This window comes from Cebus imitator, unplaced genomic scaffold, assembly GCF_001604975.1.
Source record: "Cebus imitator isolate Cc_AM_T3 unplaced genomic scaffold, Cebus_imitator-1.0 Scaffold280, whole genome shotgun sequence".
Taxonomy (NCBI): domain Eukaryota; kingdom Metazoa; phylum Chordata; class Mammalia; order Primates; family Cebidae; genus Cebus; species Cebus imitator.
This window is the reverse complement of record NW_016107595.1, coordinates 2,127,778-2,136,974: the sequence shown is the minus strand read 5'-3', so window position 1 is coordinate 2,136,974 and position 9,197 is coordinate 2,127,778. Positions and strand designations below refer to the sequence as shown.

The 9,197-nt window shown below is 59.0% G+C and overlaps 2 protein-coding genes across 2 annotated transcripts in view; both read right to left on the bottom strand.

The window, feature by feature from the left end:
• The window catches only part of IFI30 (IFI30 lysosomal thiol reductase), a 4,433-nt gene extending 2,205 nt beyond the window's left edge, over positions 1-2,228 (bottom strand). Inside the window, exons 1-4 of the mRNA XM_017501283.2 lie at positions 2,087-2,228; positions 640-822; positions 477-551; positions 166-258 (exon numbers count right to left, since the gene is read on the bottom strand). Of these exons, the coding sequence (XP_017356772.1) occupies positions 166-258; positions 477-551; positions 640-822; positions 2,087-2,212 (477 nt within the window). The 5' untranslated portion in view covers positions 2,213-2,228. The remainder of the gene's footprint in view (positions 1-165; positions 259-476; positions 552-639; positions 823-2,086) is intronic.
• Positions 2,229-6,799: 4,571 nt separating this feature from the next.
• PIK3R2 (phosphoinositide-3-kinase regulatory subunit 2) overlaps positions 6,800-9,197 on the bottom strand; it is a 15,122-nt gene continuing 12,724 nt past the window's right edge. The window contains exons 13-16 of the mRNA XM_017501282.2: positions 8,962-9,138; positions 7,752-7,823; positions 7,406-7,576; positions 6,800-7,210 (exon numbers count right to left, since the gene is read on the bottom strand). Coding sequence (XP_017356771.1) covers positions 7,003-7,210; positions 7,406-7,576; positions 7,752-7,823; positions 8,962-9,138 — 628 coding nt within the window. The 3' untranslated portion in view covers positions 6,800-7,002. The remainder of the gene's footprint in view (positions 7,211-7,405; positions 7,577-7,751; positions 7,824-8,961; positions 9,139-9,197) is intronic.

The following is a 9,197-nucleotide window of genomic DNA, read 5'->3' as shown; positions in this document are numbered from 1 at the left end:
AAACTCCGTCTCAAAAAAAAAAAAAAAAAGAAGGAAAGTTGTTCTTTCTGGCTGGCTGCACAGAGAGCCATGGTCAGCGTTAGGACTTGAATCTGGGTCTGCCTGGGTGCAGGGAAGGCTACCACCCTGTCCCTCTCCTCGTGCGGAGTGAGGGGCGTCACTCACTAGCGGCAGACTTTCCTCCATGTTGTCAAACTCTTCCATGCAGACGATAGTCAGAAAGGCTAAGTCCATCTCAAGTTCATCCAACAGGCAGGCCTGGGGTTCAGAGAGGGGGCAGGAGAGGGCATGAGGCGGGCCCAGGGTACCCTGACACCCAATCATAATAATCACCGGGGCCCACCCAGGACATAGAGAATAGAGATGTGATGGCATGGGAACCCACGAGGCAGAAGACAGAGCTGGCGCCCTCGTATTTGCCTCCTGTACATTGGGCAGTTTCCCCCACCCTGGCGGGGGCTCCTGATGCCACTTACCTCCACCTTGTTGAATTTGCACTCCTCTTCCCCATGCTGGCACTTGAACTCCCACCTACCGCTGACATTCTGTTCCTGCAAGGCAGCAGGGTGAGAGCTGGCTGGCAGGCTGGGTCCCCTGCTCCCCTGCCCACGTGCCTCAGTTTCTCCCGTGCCCACGCACCTGCGCGTTTCCGTAGGGCACCAGTGTGACATTGAGGATCTCCATGACCATCAGCCATGTGGGGAAGAGCTCCCGGATCAGGAAGGCGCGGCAGCCACCACACAGGGCTTCATAGTAGAGGGTCACGTTGACAAGCTGTGCCTCGGACTCCTTGAGGGGCTTCCGCAGGTATAGACTGCCCATCTGTGGGTTAGGAAGCAGTGTGAGGCAGGTGTAGCCCTGGGCAATTCTCCACTTCTCTAAACCCCACTTGGTATTCTTTTTTTTTTTTGAGACAGGGTCTCGCTCTGTTGCCCAGGCTGGAGTGCAATGGCGCGATCTTGGCTCACTGCAAACTCCACCCCCCGGGTTCAAGCGATTCTCCTGCCTCAGCCTCCCGAATAGCTGGGATTACAGGCACGCACCACCATGCCCAGCTTTGTTTTGTTTGTTTGTTTTTTGTATTTTGAGTAGAGACGGGGTTTCTCCATGTTGGCCAGGCTGGCCTCAAACTCTTGACCTCAGGTGATCCACCTGCCTTGGCCTCCCAAAGTGCTGGGATTACAGGTGGGAGCCACTGAGCCTAGCGAGCCTTGTTTTTTTTTTTGAGAGGGAGTCTTGCTCTGTCGCCCAAGCTGGAGTGCAGTGGCGTGATCTCAGCTCACTGCAATTTCCACCTCTTAAATTCAAGCGACTCTCCTGCCTCAGTTTCCCAAGTAGCTGGGATTACAGATAGCCACCACCACACGCAGCTAATTTTTGTATTTTTAGTAGAGATGGGGTTTCACCATGTTGGCCAGGCTGGCCAGGCTCGAACTCTTGACCTCAAGTGATCCACCCACCTCACCCTCCCAAAGTCCTGGGATTACACATGAGCCACCGGGCCGGGGCCATGTTCATTTCCTGGCACTTTACCCGAAGACCTTGGCCTTGAGCGGAGCCAGGGACCCATGTGAACCCTTTCCAAGTCCCGCCGAATAGAGGCGGCACCCAATCTGTGCTAACCTCCGGCGTCAGCGGAGGGGTGGCGGGCGGCCCCGGTCGCGGGGCCGAGCAAGTCCCTCAGCCTCCAGGGAATCTGCCCGATCGGCCCGGAGGCACGCGAGCCCTGCCCCGGCTGGCATGAGCGCACGCCGGGGGCCTCGACCGGCCGCTGAACTCATCTGGCTGTGCCCTGGGCCCCAAAAGGAGACCCCAGCTCCTGCCCCAAAAGTACACAGTAGGCGCTCAATGAAATCCTGAGCGGGACTAGGCGGGTGGGGGGGGGCAGCTGCGCGTCTCAGATGCGGGATGAGAAAGCGAAACGGCCGCCGTGCCGGGGGCTGGACGCGGGTTTTCCGCGACCCCGGCAGGGTCCGCGTGCCCTGGGGCCCTGGTGTCCCCCGGGAAGTCCGGGGAGAAAGGAGGAGCCGCTGTCCCACCGGGGCGCCTATCCCCTCCAGCCGGCCCGCCCTGTCGCCGTCCCTACCTTGTGGTTGACGGGGGGCCCGTTCCCAAGGACGTGTAGCGCCTGCAGAGGGGACGCCTGCGCCGCCGCGGGGACGTCCAGCAGCAGCAGCAGCGGCGGCAGGAACAGCAGGAGCGGCGGGGCCATCGCGGCGGGGGCGAGGGTGGGGGGGGCGGCCGCCCGGGAAAGGAGCGCCTTTAAGCACGCGGCGGCCCCGCCCCTAGCCCGACGCCGCCTCCCGGCGCCCCTCCCCTCGGTCCCGGGCCAGCGCCTCTCCCTGCTCCACGCCTCCCTCCAGGTATCTCACCCCCACCCCTGCCAGGTGCTGGGTCCCCAGTCACGAGGCCATTGGGCCCCTTGGCAGTCAGCCCGGCCCAGTCATGTGAGTCCTGAGGGAAGAGAGCATTTAGGGGAGGTGAGGTGAGGCCTTCCAGACAGACACAGAGAGGCCGAGAGAAATGGGGTGTCTCCGCTCCTCGCACCCCTAGACCTTCTGGGGGCGGCTAGGGGACTTGAGGCCCAGGGCCCACTCTCAGAGGAGCCTGTGCTCTAACTGGGGTGGCGTCGGGTGGAGGCTGGGCTGTTGGGGGAGTAAGTGAATGTTCACCCCCCTGTCTGAGTGTGGGCAAGGCCTGTGTCCCTCCAGCCTGGCCCCTGACCTCCCTCACCCCCACCCCCAACCCCCTGGCCCCTTCCCCCTCGAACTTCCCAACCCTGATGCTCCAGACGCCCCCACTGCAGTCCCGTGGATCTGACTCAGGCTTGGCCACAGCTGTGCCAGAAAAGCAGAAGCCGACACAGGGAGTGGCACATCACTTCTCTAGCCCCCCCCACCCTGCAAGCCCAACTTCTGGCTTGGTGTGAAGAGAATTGGCCTTCCTTCTTTTCACGGTCCAAGGCTTGTGGGCGGTGGGGGGAAACCTGGCCTTCAAGGGGTGCCCATGGGGGAGAGCGGCAGCCTGTGCTGTTTGGGGTAGGGGTGGGTGGCTTGGAGTCCTCATGGCTTTGGATTTGAGTGATGGAGCCTCAGCTTTCCCTTCTGTGTAATGGGGAGAAGGATAATGTTGGGGGACAGAATCACCATGGAGGGCTCAGAGGCAGGTGGGGGAGAGTTGTCCCAGGCTGGGGCTTCCTGGTGGCATGATCAGGCATTGGTGCCTGCATAGAACAGTGGCCCCGGCAGTGAAGGCAGAGACAGTACCCCAGAAAAAAGGCCCAGATGGAGGCAGGAGTGTTGGGGGAATAATTAAGACATTCAGACCCTGCAGGGCCTCATTCAGGGCAAGACGCACCAGATCCTACAGAAGAAAATGTCCCAAACCTGGCGGGGAGATATAGGTGAGTCGCCAGCTGTGCCCCCTCTAGTTGTGGGGAAGACCCACACATAGCGGCTGATTTGGGAGCCAGAGTTTCCCTGAAGTCCCAGTGGCTGGATGGTCCCCCAGCCCATCCCTCAGATGACCAAACCCTTGGCAAAGCCCTTTTCCTTCTCAAAGGCTCCCCAACGCTCACTGCCTCAACTTTCATGCTTACCCTATGCCAGGTGGGATGGAAGCAATAACAATAAATATAATTGCTACAATTTTTCCAGTAGTTACTGGACACCAGCCCTATCGGAAGAAATCATAAATGTAACCTCACAATATATTCCTCTCTGGCTTGGTGCCAGGCCACAGAGTGGGCCCACAACCCATTTTATTTCATTTAATTTATTTTGAGACAGACTCTCGCTCTGCCACCCAGGCTGGAGTGCAGTGGCACGATCTTGGCTCACTGCAACCTCTGCCTCCTAGGTTCAAGCAATTCTTCTGCCTCAGCCTCCCGAGTAGCGTGTGCCACCATGCTCAGCTAATTTTTTGTATTTTTATGGGGTTTCACCATGCTGGCCAAGCTGGTCTCGAACTCCTGACCTCGTGATCCGCCTGCCTCGGCCTCCCAAAGTGCTGGAATTACAGTCATGAGCCACCGCACCCGTCCCCACAACCTATTTTATCATTGACCCTCAGAAGCATCCAGTTGGGGCTGAGGGTAGGGGCTATGGACTCCAGTTGGTAACAAAGAAATGGCTGATCAGAGAGGGAAGGCTATTTTGCCAAGGACACACAGCCAGTGGTTGAGTGTTTTAAAGGCCACACGGGATATTCTTTTCCACCCCCAGCTCAGCATAGCTGGGGCCACGAAGATGGCGATCTTTCTTCTGTGATCACATACACAGTGAGAGGCACTATCTAGGCTGGACTAATTTATGGGGCATCTCCAGACAGGACACATGGCAGGGACAGTGCCTGGCAAGGCTAGGGAGCCCTGAGGTAAGGGAAGCAGCTCCCATCCAAGGTCCTAGCAGTAGACTGGGTCAGAAGGGAGGTTTGTTCATGCGCTTGCCCCAGGCTCAGCCTTCTTGGGTCCTAAGAGGTGGCTGGACAGGAACAGACAAGGACAGGGAGGCCCCAGGGGTGGGGAGGGCTGAAGGGACAAGGATGTGGCATCCTGGGTGTGATGGGGAGGGTGGTAAACAGGAGTCAGGTTAAAGATGCTATGAGGCTACTCGTGGTGGCTCACACAATTCGGGGAGGCTGAGGCGGGAGGATTGCTGGAGACCAGGAGTTCGAGACCCATCTGGAAATGGGAAAGACCTTTGTTTTTTTCCAGAGACAGAGTCTGTCACCCAGGCTGAGGTGCAGTGGCACAATCTTGGTTCACTGCAGCATTGACCTCCCAGGTTCAAGCAATTCTGTCTCAGCCTCCCCGATTACAGGCACAGGCCACCAGGCCTGGCTAATTTTTTTTTTTTTTTTGTCTTTTTAGTAGAAACCAGGTTTTGCCATGTTGGCCAGGCTGGTCTCAAACTCCCGACCTCAACTGATCTGCCTGCCTTGGCTTTTCCCTAAGTGCTGGAATGACAGGTGTGAGCCACTGCACTCGGCAAGATCTTGTTTCTAAAAACATTTTAAAACAATTAGCTGGACATGGTGACTTGCACCCGTAATCCAGTGACTCAGGAGGCTGAGATGGAAGGATTGCTTGAGCCTGGAAACCAGCAGTTTGAGGCTGTGAGCCATGAGCTGTAATCACGCCACTGCGCTCCAGCCTGGGTGACAGAGCGAGACCATGACTCTTTAAAAAGAAACAAAAAACCCCCTCACAGGGCCTCTGCTCAGCATCCCCTGGGACCTGGCGGGCTGAACATGGGGGCAGGAGAGGTCAGATGAGAACCTCAAATGCTGGACGGAGGTGCTGATGATTTGAGGATCTCAAGACATGGGAGACCTGTCCACGTGGCATGGGAAGGTTGTGACTTTTGACGTCACTTGGGAATGAAGGAGGAAGCTGTAGGTCAGGGATGGGGTATGACTTTCCCAAGGACATAGCTGATGGCTGCCACAGGATTCATATTTGGAGTTGGGGGCGGGGGAGGCAGCTTGGAAGCATTTGAGGGGCTGGATGGGGTCTGGGGTCCCAAACTCTCTCCTGTCACGTTGAGCAGTGCCTTAACTTCTCTGGGCTTGAGCAGCTGAATTGGAGGAGGGAGGGGGTTGCCGGGCCTCAGAGGTGGCTTGGCATTAATGAATCCCGTAAATGCCAGGGTCCCCCGCACGCAGAGGTGGCAGTGAAGCCCAGTCACTGACACGAGAATCATCCACGACGTTTGATGTTTTATATCATATCAATAACAACGTACCGTACAAAACCTGCCTCCCAGCTCGCCGGGCAGGCAGAGTGGCAGCCAAGGGCGGTGTAGAAAACCAGGGCTCTCGTCCCAAAAGAGAGAAAATAGGGTTTTGCAGTCAAGGAAAAATAGAATCAAAACCCAGCGTGATGGAAGAGAAGCCCTGAATCTGCGACGGCGCGGCCGCGGGCAGTGGCGCAACTCGGCCCCTGCAGCGGCACCAGCACGGGAAGCTACGATTCCTGGGGGATGAGGGGGGTTGGGGCCGGCTCACAAGTTTATTTTTTGAGATGGAGGAGGGGTACTCTGTCGTCCGGGGCGCAATCTCGGCTCACTGTAACCTCCATCTCCCGGGTTCAAGTGATTCTGGCGCGCGCCCCAGCCTCTGGAGTAGCTGGGATTACAGGCACGCGCCACTACTCACGGCTACTTTTTGTATCTTAGTAGAGACGGGGTTTTGCCATGTTGGCCAGGCTGGTCTCCAGCTCCTGACCTCAAGAGATCTGCCTGCCTTGGCCTCCCAAAGTGTTGGGATTACAGGCGTGAGCCACGGCGCCCGGCCTAAGAGTTTATTTTAAATTATTTTTTGGGGGTTGGGGAACTCGCAGCGGCCCCATGGTGGGGATATCCCGGTGGCGGGTTTCACTTCAGGGTTTGGAGGGGAAGTTGGAGTCTGTGGGGCGGGTCCCGCCCGGCCCCGAATGTCATGGCCGAGGTTCTCGGAAGCAGAGGAGTCAAGTTCCTTCCTGCCCTGACCCCAGGTCTATGGCTTAAAAATCGGGGTGCCCAGGCTGGGGCCGCGCAGCCCAGGGGTCCTCTGTAAACATGGCAGGTACAGCCAGAAAGGGCTTCCGGGACCCCAGGGAACCTGCGGTGGGCAGGGCAGAGGGTCAGGGTGACTAGAGCCATGGAGAGGGCAATGCCCGGGGGGGATAAGGAGATACGGGGTGGGGGAGGCAGGACCCCCAACATGGAGACAGAGAGACAGAGGCTACGAAAGACAGAGTGAGAGTGAGAGAGAGGAGAGAGAGAGAGAGAGAGAGAGAGAGAGAGAGGGAGAGGGAGGGAGGAGACAGAGGGAGATCTGGAGAATGGGGGCGGGAGGGAGAGAGAAAAGGAAAGAGAAAGAGGGTGAGAGGACCCCAAACGAGAGCCAGAGCCGGAGAAGTGAGGACCCCTGGCTGTGGCTGGTCCGTTCCGTGGCTCCCCGCAGCAGCCTCGGTGCAGACGGGACCAGGGGGCGGCTCTGCCGGGGGCGGGTCCTCGGCGCTCAGCGGGCGGCAGGCGGCGGGCCGGGGCCCGGGGCGCGCACCGGGTGCGCCAGGGTGACCGTGAGCGCGTCGTTGTGCTGCACGAGCGAGGCGTGCTGGTAGTGCAGCACCAGCTCCTTCAGCGACCCGTACAGGTTGTAGGGCTCCGCGAAGCCGAAGCCGGTGGCCGTGCGGTAGATGACGCAGTGCTTGGTGTCGCCGTCTACCCTGTGAGGGCGGACGAGAGGGCGGGTCACGAGGCCGGCCTCCCTCCCCGACAGGCTCTCCTGGCTCCCGGGACGCCTGCTCCCCTGGCCCCAATGACCCCACCGGGGACTCCTTCCTCCGTGCCTGGCACGCGGCACGCATTCAGTGAGAGCACCGGGAGGGACGCAGGGACCCCCAGCGCTGCGGTCCACTCACACCACGGAGCAGGCGTAGCAGCCCCGCTGGCTGCTCTCGCGGATGAGGAAGGTGCCGTCCCGCTTGCCACTCAGCATCTCCTCCGCCTGCGTGCGGTTGATCTTGCCCACGTACCAAGTGCGCTCCTCGTGGTGGGGAAGATCATCCTCATCCTCCATCAGTGCATACTGGCTGTGGTGGGGGCGGCAGGGGGAGCCCTGGTCACTCACTTGCCAGCCTCCGAGGCTCCCCAGCTGCCCGGACAACTCTTCCTCCCCGGCAAACTCCTACTCATTCTTCAAAACCCACCCCAAATGACCCCCTCCTCTGGGAAGCCCTCCCTGCCTCCCTCCAGGTGGTCACTCACTCCTCAGTCTCATTTTTGATCCCCAGCCACTCATTGATTTTCTTCTGCCGGGCACCTTTCTGGGTGAGCCACCTGGGAAGGAACAAGAAAGGTGTTTTGTGCGCACTGAGTCCACAGTGGGCCCGCCCAGTGGGAGGCAGGAGCTGGCTGAGGACAGCAGGTTCTGGGTACAACATCCCCGGTTGCCACAAGAGGGCAGCCTGAACCCAGGGTGGCTCCCCAGCTTGGGGGGAACCCTGCCCCATACCCCCCACCATTTTTCTCTCTGTTAACGCTTGTGGAGCGCCCCAAAAGGTGCCAGCCCAAGCACCTCATCATCACCAGTGACACTCCAGCACCGCTGGCCTTTGCACCGGGCAGCTGTCGGTTCCGTGCCTCAGTCTCCCTGGCTGCGAAGGGCAAAGTTTACAAAGGGCTTGGGAAGGACTAAATGAGCTCATGAGCACGGTGCCTAGCATGACACCTGGCATGTGACAGCACCCTTCCTGAAGCCCAGGAGGGAGGCAGAGGCTCTGGCTGAGCTTCTTAGGAGGTTGGTGGGTGGAGGCAGGATTTGAACCCAGGACGGGGCTGCTGCAGCCACGAAGCGATGGGAGGTTGCATAGCAGGCTTATTTATTTATTTTTTATTTTTGAGACAGAGTCTCACTCTGTGGCCCAGGCTAGAGTGCAGTGGTGCAATCTCGGCTCGCTGCTACCTCCGCCTCCCGGGTTCAAGTGATTCTCCTGCCTCAGCCTCCCGAGTAACTGGGATGACAGGCGCCCACCATCACGCGTGGCTAGTTTTGTAATTTTTTTTTTAAAGTAGAGACGAGGTTTCACCATGTTTTGGCCAGGCTGGTTTCGAACTCATGGTCTCAAGTGATCCATCCGCCCGCCGTGGCCTCCCAAAGTGCTGGGATTACAGGTGTGAGCCACCGCGTCTGACCCAGAAGGAAATTTTGTGGAAGGCTCCCAACTTTCCACAAAATGCAATGGGACGGGAGTGACACTCCCACTGCACCCATGTCTGACTAAGCTGAGCCTGACCTACGGGAAACCCTTGGAGGGGCCCGGGAGGAACCGCGTTTTGGGCCTGGTTCAGAGCAAGAGGGCTTGTGGACAGAGGAGGGGTCTCGGGGCCCAGGAAGGGCCACTTGGTGGAGAGGGAGAGACTGAGGCCCTGCAGAGACCTCCAGGTGCCGCTGCAGTGGCGGGGAGCTGCCACTCACACGAGGTACTGGTCTCGGATCTTGCGCAGCTGCATGAGGTCCGGCTTGAGGCTGTTCATGCGCTTGTCGATTTCGCGGATGTCCGAGGCCTGGGCCCGCAGCTGCTGCTCCAGCTTCGTGCGGCTCTCGTGGATCTCGGCAATGCGGGACTTGAGCCGCTCTGAGTTCAGCAGGATCCTGTGGGATGGGCGGGGTGGCGTGGAGACCTCAGGGGTCTTTTTTTTTTTTTTTTTTTT